Raw genomic sequence first — 15,672 nt, 5'->3', positions numbered from 1 at the left:
GCAGCGTGCCGCCCCAAGCACGCGCTTGGTGCGCTGTGGCCTGGAGCCGGCCCTGATCACAGACAAGGAAAGAAGGAGCTGAAGGACAGCAGTGCTGAACTTCCATCTACTCCTTGAATCCTGTCCTCTGTACACAATTCTGCCACCAAGTGGACAATGCATGAAAAAGTCCAGGCCAAAAAGAGGGATGGGAAGATAAAGCTGGTCAAAAAAAAAAAAATCAAATTGTGAAAAATTTCAACAAAACAAGACAAATGTTTCAAAAATCTTGTTTTGCAAAAATTTCATCCCATTCCCCCAACCCTGCCCAGCTCTACTAGCAGGTTATTGAATACTAATATTTGTAGAATCCAGTGAGGCAATCCAGCTACAGCTATATGAATATGAATATGCTTAGCACAGTGACTGGGTCCTAATCAGTAGACTACACCCAGGGCTCAGTCTTCAGCCAACTCCAGTTGCAACATCTGTGACTGAGATGGTTTTTTGAATTCTCTTTCATAGAATGTTCCAGACCTTAAAGGTGCACAATCACCATGGTTCTCCAAAGGCCATATGCTACACAAATAATCAACTCCCCCTACTTGTGTAAGACAGTGAAACTTCTGTTGCCTTCAGTAGGAGTTATAATTGCTCACTTTGGATTTGAATTTGATCCCTACAGAACAGGTGTAAGTTACACAAGTTTTGCACATCCACCAAATACCAACTCTGTTCCGGTAGCACTGCTTTGCTAAACTTATGTACACCTGTTTTCTGGCAATGTGACAGCTCAATCTTTCAAGCTCCCTACACCCACTGCCTTCAGATCACACTCTGACTGTACTATGTGTGTGGGGAAGGCCTTGTGATTGTGGGGGAGCTGTGGGTGTGGGGAGCTTGAAAGGAATCTGTGTGTGGGAGGCTCTGACCACATAGGTGCTTGCAGGGCCGTCCTTACCCATACGCAAAGTACACAGCTGCATAGGGCACCAGGAAATTTGGGGCATCAAATTTCCTGGTGCCCCATGCAGCTATGTGCTGCTCCAGCCCCTGCTCTGGCTCTTCCCCAGGGTCCCTGCCCCTTCCTGCCTCCACTGCCCTGAGGACTTCAGAAGCGGTTGGGCCTGTACTCACTGGCAAGTAGAGAGACCCGGCCCCATCCTGCTCCCCTCCCCTGGCTCCCAGCCATGCCACCGCCAAGTTCTCCCTCCCCCGCAAGCCTGGGAGCCAGGGGAGCAGAGCAGGCTGGGGCCAGGTCACTCCACTTCCCACAGGAAGTGGCCAGCCCCCCCTTCAGAGGCCTGGAGCCAGCTCCCCCACTCCCATGGAGGCGTGGGGCAGGGCCCCACACAGCCCCCTTCCCCCCCCAACAGAGGCTAGGGCCAGCCCCCACCACAGAGGCCTGGGGCCCCACACAGCCCCCGCCCCGTGGGCACCAAAATAGCCCGGGTGCTTTAGAGCTCTGCTCTCACGTGCCTTTCTTCAAATAAACCTGGGTGGGGAGAGGGGGGAAAAAAATCAGACAGCAGCTCTACTTCCAGTCGTCTATAGAAGGCTCCGTACTAGCAGAAGGAGGACTGCAAGTGCCTCAGCTGCTGCTAGTATGAGTGTCTGCACCAAGTCAGTCATTCTCTGGCAAGGATTCCTTTCCTCCATGGGACCTCTTAGAGCTTCGACACAAAACCTGTTTAGCCTGACTGGTGAAGGGCCAGTATTTGGTCCTTAGTACAGTGGCTGAACAGCAATTTACACCAAGTTACCTACTATGTTTTGCTTCAGAATTTTACAATGATATGATCAAAGAGTCATACAAGATGCTTGTCCCACCATATTTGACTTAGGGCTATGAGCAGGGTGGATTGAATTGCTATTTTTCATTCGAAGTAATAGCAGGTTACCTGCTCGTTCATAATTAAAGTGCATGCAAATGCTATTTCTGCAAATGATTACGTACCTCACAGTACAGGATCCAATAGCCCAGGAACATGGCTTTGCTTTGCCTGATGTCAAGGTTTCCATGTTGTCCACTACGACGGTAGGTGAGAGTCTGGTGTGGACATAAGCACACCAGTTCCTGTATAAGAAAGAAGGAACAAGCTGAATTGATTTTTAAATCAAAACTAAACTCCAAACATTTCCCCCAATATAATGGGAACATGAGTCTTCAAGATGAAGGATGGCCTTGTGATTAAGGCAGGTTACTGGGATACAGGAGATCTGGGTACAGCATCAAGCTCTGTCATAGATTTCCATGCAATCTTGGGTGACTCATTTCATCCCTCAGTGCCTTAACTCCCCGTCAGTAAAATGGGGATAATAATTCTTTTCTGCCTGTGGCAATGCAGGACTCACCCTGTGGCACCTCCTGCTGGTCATCTCAGGGAATTAGCTCTCCAGAGCACCCTTGCAGGCCAGTGTCATGCTACCACTGGCCTCTGTGTCCCTCCCAGGTCCTGGTATCCCTTGTCTTTAAGGTGCTGGCCCCAGGCAATAACCCCCCCAGTCTCAGGGTCTCCCTATTCAGAGGAACTTCCAACCCTCTATCCCCTTGTTGCCTCAGTCATGGGCTACTGCTAGTCACCATCTAGCCCCCACTCCCTGGGGCAGACTGCAGTGTAAAAGCTACTCATCATAGCAAGAGGACTTGGACCTGCTGCCTTCCTCTGCCACCCAGTACCTCGATGGGCCTTGCACCAGGCCCTGCAGCCTGGGGAGTTGCCAGCCTCAAGCTCCCCTACTTCCCTGGCTTCCCCAGCCCTGCTTCACTTCCAGTACCCTGTCTGCAGGCAGGCCCTGCTCTCTTCCAGCCTCAGGAGAGACTTCCCTTGGACCACTGGCTCACAGCCTTTTTGTACAGGCCAGCTGTGGCCTGATTGGGGCGTAGCCCAGCTGTGGCCACTTCCCCAATCAGCTCAGCTTTTCCCCTACCACAGCCCTCTCCCAGAGCTGTTTTAAGCCCTTCAGGGCAGGAGCGGGGTAACCACCCCCACTACACTGCCCCTCTGTAAATGTTAGGACATGCACTGTTGTTTTCTAAACGCTTGTAGAGCATCTAGTATAAAGGGATCCTAATATCAGTTGAGGCCTTTAGGTACTACAGGAACACAAACAACTAACACTAACAGTATACTTCAGTAGGCATTTTCTAGCTTTGAGGCCATAGAAACTCGTTCTCTAGGATTCACAGAAGTGGGTTCTAGAGTTTCAGCATCCACACATCTATCAGTATTTCTATTTTATTGATAGATTTTCATGCTCCACATTTTTAACCAGTTCTAATATTTACCTACTTTGTGTAGTGTTTTGAGAGCCTTACAGGAAAAGGTACTATGAGCACCAAGCATATGATCGGTGCTGCTGAGCCCAGCTGCACTTGTGACTGTTGGACTACAGAGATTTTACATCCACGGAAACTGCTCTCCATTTTGAGAGGTACTCCACACTCAGCAGCACTCATATACACCACATTCTGGGGCACTCCCACGCAGCCCATTTTATATAATTATTGAAGAATGTGCTCCATATAAGAGCTGTTGTGTAGTTTCTTTGATCTTGTTTCTCTTACTCATTGTATGTTTCCATGTTGGTTTACATCAAGAAAAACTGGGAGTGTAAACTGTGCTGTCGTATGAGGCTCTGTTTATATTCTCTTTCCTGTGGCTGGGCTCACAGCTTCATTCTTTTGTGTCCGTTTGCAAATGGCATCAATAAATATTTGAAAAACATAAATGCAGACTCCAGCAGTAAACATAAGGATCAGATTCTTCTTTCACATAGAGGGTGTAAGTCTGGAGTAATTCTTTCGACCTGTATGGAGTTACACTCGTGCAAAACTGGTGTAAGTAAATGGAGAACCAAACACTATAGTTATAGTGGAGAGATCATAAAATCACTTACAACCACCACGTGATCATATGGGACATGAAAGTCCACCAATGGGGTGAGGAAACAAGGAAACTTCAAAAATTATCATAGTTTTTCAGAATAAAAATGACATGTTTACTAACTCGCTATCCTGTGTTATACAGGTGACTTAGGTAAGGGGAGGAAAAAGGCACAGGTAGCCCATTCTACCCCAGGACACTTATGCAGCAGTAGGAAAAGATATGCTCCTAGCAGTCTTTTGCTATTGAGTAGTAGGAATAAGTCCTGGCTATAGCACCTGCTGGTGCTCTGTAATCCTAAGGGAACACAGCCTTTTGTGCATTTTCATGGCCATGCCTCTTGCCCTCCTGTGCATACGGTGTGGTTGGGAACACATGCTAATGTGTTGCAGGTTACACTCATTTAGAACATCAATCCTCAGCGTGCACCCCTCCAGCATCTGAACCCCAACCCTTGTACCCAGTATAGCTCAGGTGAGGATTCTGCATGGATAACAATGAGATCAGAGATAGTTCCACCTTTGTACTGTGTATCAAAGATAGGGACTAAGTCTCCCATCATAGATGTGGGGTGAGTATTCTCTCCTTTTTATAGATATGGAATACGAGACTGGACCAAAGTGAGCCATGGTATACAGAGGTGGAGTTCCTACTGAAGCCAGTTATTTATGCTCAAACTGAATTTGGTATGTGGCTTATAATTTTAGGTGCCTCATCTAGGACATGGAGAGCTTGCTTTGCAGTAGTGCTGAGTATCCTCAATTTCAACTGTTGCAGATATTCAGAATGTCACAAAAATCATGCCTCTGAATTTCTAAAGCAGACTACCCAGCAACTGAGGACTCAGAATTAGAGGCAAATATTTAAAATGGGGCCTGAAATAACTCACTCAAAGCTACCGGGAGCCAGTGGCAAGGTTAGAATTTAAGAATTCCTGGCTCCCACACCTGTGCTCTAACTGCTAGATCACACTTCTTCCCACAGAAATACATTAACTAAGATAAATCTGGTAGCACTCTTTTAAAATTAGATGTTGCTTTACACTTGAACAAAGGGCAAAATGGAAAAAGGGAAAAAAGAAAAAAAAAAGCAGCCACAAGAACCAATGTTAGAATACATTAAAGGCCTGAAACACAGAGAGCATTTACTTTTCAGAAACGCAGCCTACTTTTTAAGATTCATAGTGCAAATCCACTATTTATCATAATGATTGAGAGTGGACGAGTTAGCGGAACTTGCACACATAGTTGTTGCTAGATGCATTCAATGGGGGATGGGAAAGGAAGCAGCCAAGCCCACTCCAAAATATTAGCTAAACATTGTTTTGTTTAAAAAAAAAAAGTCAACGTAAATTTCTGATCTCTGTAAAAAATTAACTCTAGTGTAACCTGCAAAGAGTATTTGTATTTAAAATGGTTAAAGTGATTTCAAGCTGCATCAGGGCAATGGCTGAAGTGGTTCTCTTCTTTCATAGCCTAGCAATCTTTGATCAGCCTAAATTGGAGGAAAGATGGATAGTAAAAGAGCCCCTGGTGAGACTCATAATTAGGTTTGTACTACCAATGAAATAAGCTCATTAAGTGATGTTGAAAATGTAAATATAATTTTGAAACCAAATAGCCTGAAAAAAATATAGGTTTAAAAATAGAAAACGAAGCATGACGGAAGGATGATGACAGAGTGTGTAAAGGCAAAGGCAGCCACTCAAAACAACTGTTTTGCATAAAGGGAATTTAAACCTGAAAATCCTCTTTACCTTTCACGGAATAATTTATTCCAGATTGCAAATACTGACTTTTAAATCTGTGGGCTTTGTCACAACCTGCAGTTGCTATTGCGTTCCTTTTGCACTGATTTAGATTTGATTTGTGAAACACTGTATTTAAAAAACAGAAACAACCATATTAGGAATAAGAGTGGAAGATCCCTGGGTGGCATAAAGCATGCGTAGCAGCTTTTGACAATCCTCTTGCAGCTCCCAGCATGGGGAGTGGGGTGGGGTGAGGGTGGCACGGGGAAATGATTGCTGGAAAGAGGCTACGGTAAGAATACCTCTACTCTCGCACTGTTCCTGGCTGCTAGAGAAAATACTTTTGGTAGGACCAAATTTTGAATAGTGTTTGGGTGTAAAGCCACTTTTGCTCCACAGCCATTGAGTTCTGCACCAAGTGCCTCACGGCTAGATCTGAGATTCGGAGCCATATTAAGTAGTGACAAGGACATCTGCCTGGATAGCGATAAAGGATCAAATTATGGTGCACTGCAGATGAAAGAATGCAGGAAGCCTTCTTCTCTCTCCCCAGTGCACCAATATAAAAAGCAGCCATGCTGGTGGCTGGGCTGTCCCATGCCCCGTAGGTGTATGCAAGGGGAGTTTGGGGTTGTTGAGGGAATCCGTGCTGCACGTACAGGAAAGGTTAACAAGCATCACTCCCACCAGCACCAATGCAAGCATTATGGAGACTCAGGGTCCAATTCTCCTGCCAAGGCAAGATAAGAAGCCAATGTAAATAATTCTCATGATGTAGGTCTTGGGAGCCGGACTAATCAGGTGTATGAAGCGTCCAGTCCCCACCTCTCATACACCAAGCACATTGCCATGCTCTAGCATATATTCACTAATAATCCATTTTCCTCCTCAATAGGCAGAAAGTATTAAGCTAACTGCAGGGTAGGGATGCTTACCCATTTGTAGCTGACTGAGCCATCTCAGAGTGAATTTTAATAAGCTCATGATATCAGGGTGTGGATGGAGCAGGAGTATGAGCAACATTTTTGAGCTTCAAAATGATCTAATCCCCAGAAAAATGCTCTCTCTGTCTGTGGAGTAAGAACAAGCAGCATACGAACCCTGAGCTGTGGTGCAGCCTTAGCAGATGAAAAATAGCTAACATCACTGCACACATTATTTATTATACTTTTGTTTAACCTTTGATAAGAACAAAAGAATGGTCATACTGTGTCAGACCAACGGTCCATCTAGCCCGGTATCCTGTCTTCCAACAAATGGCCAGTGCCAAATGCTTCAGAGGGAATGAAGTGAACAGGGCAATTAACACATCATTCATCCCCTGTTGTCCTGCCCCATCTTCTGGCAGTTGGAACACCCAGAGCATGGAGTTGCATCCCTGATCTTGGCTAATAGCCGTTGAGGGACCTGTGCTTTGTGAACTTATCTAATTCTTCTTCAAGCCCAGTTATTCTTTTGGCTTTTACAACATCCCCTTGCAAGAAGTTCCACGGGTTGACTGTGCATTGTATGAAGTAGTACTTCCTATTGTTTATTTTAGATCTCCTCCCTATTAGCTTAATTGGGTGATCCCTGGCTCTTGTGTTATGTGAAGAGGTAAATAACATTTCCTTATTTACTTTCTCCACACCATTCATGATTTTATGATAACATTCATGAGAATGAGCAGACATAATACACTGATTGAGCTTCTGAAGTTGTCATGGATTATGGATTGTATATGTTGAAGAAAGAGATTATTGGGTTAAAAAGATTTCAGGGACAGACTGTTCATCTTGAAAGTCAAATGTATGTTGCTCATTCTTGGGCAGGCTGGGATCTGCAAATGATTAAGTCCTTTGCTGAACTGGGGTTTAGCAATAATACCAACTCCCCTTTGTAATTTGGTTGGAGCAAATGACGTTCTTTCCACTGCCTCAAATCCAGTTAAAAGCTAACAAAAGGCTAGTAAATCATAAACTTTGCTCAAGCACAGGGTTCATTGGTGAAAGTCTTCTAATTTCTTTGATTTAATGTCTATATCTTTTTCTAGGTGCTGAAACCATCCTTTTCCGGGTTGCTGAATTTCTTTCAATTTCTGTATTAAAATCTTCCGTCTCAGTATATCTATTTCACTCACTAACAGTAAAAGCCAGCAGGAGGCAACCTTGCCTAACCTATGCAGCTGAAAGAACCATACACCACATTTCACTCACTATATCCACACAATTAAATACATCAGAACGATTTACCTTGCTCCCCACACTGTGTTTTTTCTCCTGTTTCCCACTGTGTAGTGTGGCGTGTGCACATGAGAATCTTAGATTTTGCTAAGAGAGCCTCCCATATGAATAATAATTGTTTTTTTTTAAAAAACAATTTAAAACAATTTTGGATTCTAAACCTCATTCGAAAAAAATATTTGTTAGGTTCATGGCATTCAGAGAAATAGCTTTCCATTCCAAGTGCCAGATCCTCCAGAGGAATAGAGCAGCAAAATCCACTGAAATAAATATAGGGTCACCAGTTTATACCAGCTGAGGATCTTGTCTCCTTGTGAGCCAGAATTGTTTAGCTGCACTACATGGTTGTGTTAAGTTCACATATAACCATAAAGGTGCTCCTAAACACATCAGTTAATATAATACATTGCCTTGAGCAAGCAGAATGAGGCTAGAAATCTTATACTCATCACACCACCAAGCCAGTGTTGTAGGAACGATAGAGATCACTGAACTGTAATTAAAAAAAACAAGACAAAAATATTCCATTTAATTCCAACAACTGCAAGGAAAAAAGGGGTATTTTTAAGCGGGGACATGTGTATCCTGCTTTGGAGCAGTTCAATCAGCCCCCTTTCTATAAAGAAGGCTAGCCTTGCAAAATTGTCATGAAAATTTACCAGCCCACTGACAAAATCAGCTTGTTCATTGGGGACTTGTACCAAAGGCCACTGAAGTGAATGGAGGTAGTATTTCTATGGGCTTTGGATCAGGCCCCTTATGATTAGGATGACTGATGCAAATGTAAAGTGAAATGTAATTTATTCAACCATTAAAAAATGTTTATTTCCCTGGGGCGACTGGGACAGTGGACATTTACGAGGCTGTAATAACCACTTCCCTATCATGTTGCCACTGTAAATACATTACAAAGCAAATAAGAACATCCACTGCCAGCTCTGTAACTTAGAGCAGTTGCCTCCATTTTCTTAGAAACACAGATGATGCTTCTGAACAATCCTTGCAACTGTTCCTAAACCGCGGCAAAATGCACACTACTGTTAGCTAAAAGCCCAAAGGGCATGGACTTAGTTCCGCTCCCTTACTCGTTTTGTACTGCTGCTGAAAAGGGGTTTATTTTTATCCACAAGTAAATTAGATTACTTAGCTTTTAACTGATGCAATATTGAATCTGCACAGTTGAACTGCATTGAACCATGGGATTACTGTGTAGCTGAAGAAATACAAAAAGGACCTAGATCTGGACTTTAATTAAAGGCAACACATGGCTCTGGGATTGATTCAGATGATATTCACTACATACATTTCATGGAATAGTGTAGGAGATACAGAGCCTGATTCTCCCCACTTTGCGTCATTTCCACCAGTGCAAAATGGTTGTAAAATGCCACCATATGAGAATGGTAGCATGTTACATGTGCTGTGCACTGACATGTACGTCTCCCCAAGGTACAGAGCTGCGGAGAATCAGGCTCGTAGAATAGTAAAGTAAAATGGAGGAATAGGGGTGCTGAGTCCAGAATTCTTACCATATTCCAACTTCTGAAACCTCATTGCATCTATGTAAATTCCCCTTACAATTTAAACTGGATATGAGATTCTTCACCTTCTTTCTAAGGCTCCAGTGCAGCAAAAGACATAAGCACATAGTTAACTTTAAGCATGTGAACCTTTCTATTGACTTCAAGTTAAACGCATGCTTAAGTGCTTTGTTAAAGCATGGTCCTATAGTATTGTGTAGCACTATGGTGTGCAAAGAAATACTGCTTTTTTAAAAAAAGGATGATTTTCCTTTCTTTGTGTCTCATCTTGCAGCCTTTACCACATTTAGCTACTCCATATTCATGGAGGTAGATCAATTGGACTAATTTTCTACTGCCTTACACTTTTTATAGTTACTTGCACCTGTTCAAAAGAAGCATAGAGTGAGTGTAATATGCCCACCCTGGTATAAGTGAATCTCTGCATGTATTAGAAGTGGTTCCACTTTAACCAAAGGTGTATTTTTAAATCAAAAGTTAAAAAAGTGCAAACCCTTCTGTGGCTAATTTTAAATTGATTGACTTATTGATTGATGTACAGTTATTTAGATACTTAAAGGAGTCCATATATAGATTTGCACCTCTTTACCTATTTCATTTTAAAACAATTTTTCTTAAACTGGTACACGTTTTAATTCAGAAAAGCTTTGAGAGAAGAATGTTGTTCCAGTAGCAGAAATGCTAATCAAGATGCAAGTCAGGGTAGAATCTGACTTCAATGGGACTGCTCATGTGAGTAAGGGTTGCAATGATTATGTCTTTTATTTAAAAAAATTAACCTCACAAGAAGTTTTCCCCCTTGGAAAATAGTGTTATTCAAGGAACACTGTTAGGTTGAGTCAGGCCTTGAATTTAGATTATGTAGAAACAAGGTGTTACAAAACCTATGATTCATAGAAATATATCCATACATTTTTTTATAAAAGATTCCAGTGAGAATATTGCTTAGCTTGATTTAAACAGCCTGCCAAATATTTGTACTGAGAGAGTCTGCACATTTATATAATGCAAATCAGCGTACTAAGAACAGAAAGAAACATCACAGTATTTTGCTACTGCACAAGAGCCCAAAAACAACAGGATCAATTATTTCCTCCCCAATGATTTTCTTGGTACTCAGTGGGTGACAAAATAAGATGCTCTTCACCTGTCCAGAACCTAAAGACATGATGGATTCTGGATCACTTGCACTTTCTGAGGCTATGTCTGTACTATGAGCTAGGGATGTGATTCTCAGCTCACGTACATGATGAGAGCTAGGCAAGTATAAGTGACAGTACTAGCACAGTCGCACAGGCAGCAGTGATGTGGCTTCCCTATGCCAAATATGCATCCATAGGGTTCAGGTGACTTTGTATTCAGCACTGCTGAGCCATGCCGCCACTGCCCATGCTACTGTGGCTAGGCTTCCACCTATACTCACGCTAGCTCTCATTGAGCTAGCAGAAATATGTGTACAAGATCTGGGAATCACACCCCTAGCTCATAAGCGTAGATGCCACCTGAGCTAAGACGGGATATCTTGTTAAACGATATGCTGCAACTCAAGCAAAAGTTATGGACTTGATGGGGAAATTATTGGATGAGGTTCTGCGGCCTGTATCATGCAGGTAAAAAAATGCTTATCCTGGCTAGAAATTGACTATAAAAAGTGAAATTGACTAGTCTATTGTCCGTGTCTATGCTAAATAGGATGCAAAAAAACAAACAAACTGCAAATTTAAAGTAAATTTGCAGAATTCCCTCAGCTCAAATCAGTTTGCATGTAATGGTACCACATGCAATGGAGGCTGTCTTTTAAATACGTAGTTTTTATTGAAAAAGAGCACACTCTTGTTGATATAAAAGAATAGGGGAAAATAAAGGTGTACAATTTGTTTTCTCAGGATTCAAGGCCCTGACATTTTGTCCTGCATTCTCCAAAACAGATGTTTTTCTGTCATTGTTCATTTCCTTTGTCGCACATAGCATGTTGAAATCTTGGACAGCGAACAGTCCCTTTGTGTTATGCAAATTTTGATTTAATATCATGAGCCATTAAATCTTCTTTCCAGTGCTGCAGTGTCAATCCACAGCTTCCACTCACCTATTAGCTGATCACCATTTCTCGGGGTCAATAAACTGGCTCAGATTAAATAAGGACTACCCTGTGACTGACATGTCAGGTAAGCTGGGGTGGGATTTGAGACCTTTACTCCACAATTTCAAAGTCCATCTAACAGGTACACCTGACCTTTCTGAGCCCAGCCAAAATAACCAACATCTCCTGCAGTCAAAGTATAAACTAACCATTCAAAATCACTGCCACTAGCCTAGTTTGAAAGTAAGCCCTCAAAATACAGCTGAGAAACCAGCCTATATCCAGTCTCTAAAATGCTCATAGATACAGTTAAATTTGAGATCTTTCTCTTGAGTATTATCTCCCATAATCTAATCAGCCACAAGCATGAAGTCCCATATGCAATCATCCTTTTGACTTATTGCCTACTTATATCATTGCATCAGAGGGGTAGCCGTGTTAGTCTGGATCTGTAAAAGCAGCAGAGAATCCTGTGGCACCTTATAGACTAACAGAAGTTTTGGAGCGTGAGCTTTCGTGGGTGAATACCCACGAAAGCTCACACTCCAAAACGTCTGTTAGTCTATAAGGTGCCACAGGATTCTCTGCTGCTTATATCATTGCACCTCACCTGACATTCAACAGTACTGATTTTCACAGTCCACTTAGTTATCCTCTAATCTGAAAATAATAGGCTATCCTTACTTATCCTTAGTTAGCACTTCAGTGAGACTGCACGGAGCCAAGGACACATTTTTTGTATTTAGTTGCAGGAAATGCTGTAAATTGACTTACCCATCACTTGCTGATTCTGCCACTGAGAAGTACCTTTCTTTTTAAGTGGTTTGATTTATTTCAGTGGGACTCCTTTCAGGATAAGGCCTTGATGCAAAACCCATAGAAGTCAATGGGAGTTTTTCCAGGGACTTCAGTGGGTTTTGGATCAGGCCCTTAGTACTTACGAGGAGCACAAGCAGCAGAATCTTCCCTTCCTTCATTTTCAGTATGAAATTTGCCTTTTAAACCACTTTTAGCATAAAAGAAACAGGCGGCAGAAGAAAGACCTTTTGAGAACATATGGGGACACCTAGCTGCTGTTCTTTTTCTTGACACATTTATTTCTAGGAATTAGTGCATTAATTTTCTAAAGTGTTAATTGCGTTCACATCCGTGAGAGTTCGTATTTTCTGTGCAAATTTAAATAGACGTTACAGGTGCACCTGGTAAGAAATACAGCAAAAAACTGAATGTCAGACCTATGTGAATGGTTTGGAATTAAATCCTACCACTAATTGGCAAATTTGTTAGTGTAATCTTAATCTGTATAATGGGAAGGAGTGACAATGTGAGAAACGTGCTGCTCACATGGAATGTGAAACAAAGCATATGATGACCATTAAGCCAAAGGACCTGTTGCTAAGAAAAGGCCTATTGTTTAGTGAACTAAACCCCTATCAAACTTTAAGAATAATTTGCAATAATAATGTTAACTAGTGCAACCTTTACTAAGAGTGGAAAATTTGGTTTAGTAAGAGTAGGATGTGTATATATCCTGTGTATCAGAAGAAGTATTTTTAACTGCAAAATGTACTAACCACATTGCTATGGAAAGTCTGGCTATTGCAATATGTACTTGGAAGTTTGCAACATGTACCAGAGAAAAGGAGATATACATAAGTGTCACGTGTAAAAAGGGAAGTTATGGCTTGACAACAATTTGTCTATAAAAGATTAAGTTTAAGTTACTGATGCAATAGCCAGTACTGGGATCAGTCTGTCATTTGTGTCAGTGGTTGCAAGCTTCGGTTCCACAAAGATTAGGTATCATACACCTCTTCTTATTATGAGTTATTCTTAATAATATAGGCGCCTTTATTAATAAAGGCAATCAAGCTTGACTACTCCTATCTCACGATTTTATTGTTACTAAGACCGAACCACTAAATACATATGTTCTTATGTGTTACCTTTATATAGAGAGTAAATAAACATCTACAACATTAAAGTAATTAGTATAACGGGGAGAGCAGGAGCAGTTATTACCACCTTAAAAATATTGCAGACTTTAGAAAGCAAAACCATCGGCATTTAGAGCATCACTTCATCGCAATCTGATCTGAAGAGAAAACTAAGTACCCCAATTTAGCCTCTTACTGAAGGAGCTAAGGGAAGAGCTATACCAAGAGTGTTCCCCTGTAAGAAATTCCTAGTTTATGTTGCAAAAATGCCACTTGGAGAAATGGGCTGGATTCCTTTAGTACTGTATTTAGTACTGTATTCCAAAACAGAACCTTCCTCTCTAATACCTTGTAATCTTAACCACCAGCTTGAGGCTTAGAAAACTTGAATTTTACATGTTGCTGTTTTTCTAAACCACAATGTTTGTTTTCAGCAATTAGCATTTTCACTTAAGTTTCATAATTACAGGGGCAGCTCACATAACAGCTCCTTCCTTCCTTCCTGAGTGGTTGCGGGAAAAGACAAGTGATAGTTTTTAGTGTGTTGGCACCTGTAAACATTGCAGAGCGGAACCCCTTCAACAACCCCAAGTAGCCTTTACTGTCATGTTGTGTGCCAAGTCCCAAAAGCGACTGATCCAACACTGTATATTGTAGCTATTTGTAATGTTAATCTCCCAGTTGAACTACATTGCCTGTCCATTCATTCCATGCACGGGGCACTACTACTGGGAATGATCATCCGTAACATAGCATCATTGCAGTACTGATGCAAATAAATTGGTCTCCCACCATCTCTCTGAACTGTATCAGCCCTGTTCAACCTAGCTAAATGAACAAGTCCATGCAGTGTGCAGGTTTGCCCTCATCACCTTACAGAAGCATGTTTAGTGATCCATCAGTACTTAACCATACTAAACATTTCACTTCTGCATTCAGCAGTGAAATTCTTGTAAGTACTCCCTGTTAAAGTTCTGTTGGGACATTGGCATTTCCTTGCCATGAGGCTTACATGGACCAGCCATAGAGGTACATTATTAACCCTAATACCTAGTATATAACATAGCAATGAGTTGGTGAAATAATGCTCGTACCTAGTTTAGCAATATGCTTTGAGCGCTAGGATCATAATGGTAATAAATGTGCTCAGAATACACAGACAGGAAAATTAAAGGCTGCTAGATTGGGGGATTAGAGGCAAGGTTCAGGAATACCATCATGCTCCTTACAGTACTGGAGAGGAATGGCATGTTGCAGAAGTACTTGACTTAGGCTTTGGGAAGGAAGGTGGAGGACCACTCACTCTTCCAGTATTTCCTGCTAGTTAGTAGAACAACCTTACACAGGAGGCCTCTCTCCATACAGACCATTGTGAAAGTGCAGTAATCACAGCCCGCAGGTAAGATAAAAAGAAGGGCTTAAGATGGTGTGTCTTTAAAATACAGGGATATCCAAGCTCTTCTGAAATCCACTCGAGAATCTCTCTCCACTGAATTTAAAACTCCAAAAAAACAGATTCACCACCACGTGCAACTCTGGTGATGCAAAGCATCCATAAACGTGGCTTAACCAATAGGTTAAACCAGGTTTACAGCTGTTCTCAGTCATTGATGCAGACAGAATGTACGGTGAACACTGCACTAGCTTTTATTTTTATGTTCACTACACATTCCTCCATGTCAAAAACATCACAAAAAATATACAGGGAACAGCTGAGAGTTCCAGAGCACTGGTTATGTCTAAGAATTGTTGCAACGCACACATCAGCTATGACAACTGAGCAAATCCATCATGGCTGTTGGGTTTATTAAATCTTTCTCTGCTTAAGAGATGTAATAATAGCAATGAATAGCAGTATATTTGGGATGGAAAGATAGGTTTATAGATGTCTCTGAGACGCTGTATGGATTGGCCTGTGACTGCCTCGTACCCACAACATAATAAAATCATTACACTACCACTTGCAGTGGAATATTGTGGCAATCTAGCCTTTGTTGTAAGATAATACTCTTGAGTCATATTGGATCTAATGGTGTAGTTCCAAAGCAACTCTTCATTTAATTTTTATTGTAACTTTCTTGCTTATGGCACTTTAAATATTTAAATGACAACTAGTCCTAAAATACTAAATTGCTATCAATGCAGGGTTGGGTTTTTACAACACTTACAGTCCTATAATAAAGCCCTATAATAGTTGTCAACAAAGTGTTGTTAATATTAAACTGCAGCTCTCCCGCTCTCGCTCTCTCTAAGGCCCACTGAAAGTCAATTATAAG

The 15,672-nt window shown here is 41.8% G+C and overlaps 1 protein-coding gene across 1 annotated transcript in view; it reads right to left on the bottom strand.

Moving 5' to 3' along the window:
• The window catches only part of MMRN1 (multimerin 1), a 62,660-nt gene that overhangs the window by 41,218 nt on the left and 5,770 nt on the right, over positions 1 to 15,672 (bottom strand). The window contains exon 2 of the mRNA XM_032782103.2: positions 1,937 to 2,056. Within this exon, the coding sequence (XP_032637994.1) occupies positions 1,937 to 2,056 (120 nt within the window). The remainder of the gene's footprint in view (positions 1 to 1,936; positions 2,057 to 15,672) is intronic.

The sequence above is a fragment of the Chelonoidis abingdonii genome, chromosome 5 (assembly GCF_003597395.2).
Source record: "Chelonoidis abingdonii isolate Lonesome George chromosome 5, CheloAbing_2.0, whole genome shotgun sequence".
Taxonomy (NCBI): Eukaryota; Metazoa; Chordata; order Testudines; family Testudinidae; genus Chelonoidis; species Chelonoidis abingdonii.
The sequence above is the reverse complement of the archived record's forward strand: the minus strand, read 5'-3'. Positions and strand labels throughout refer to the sequence as shown.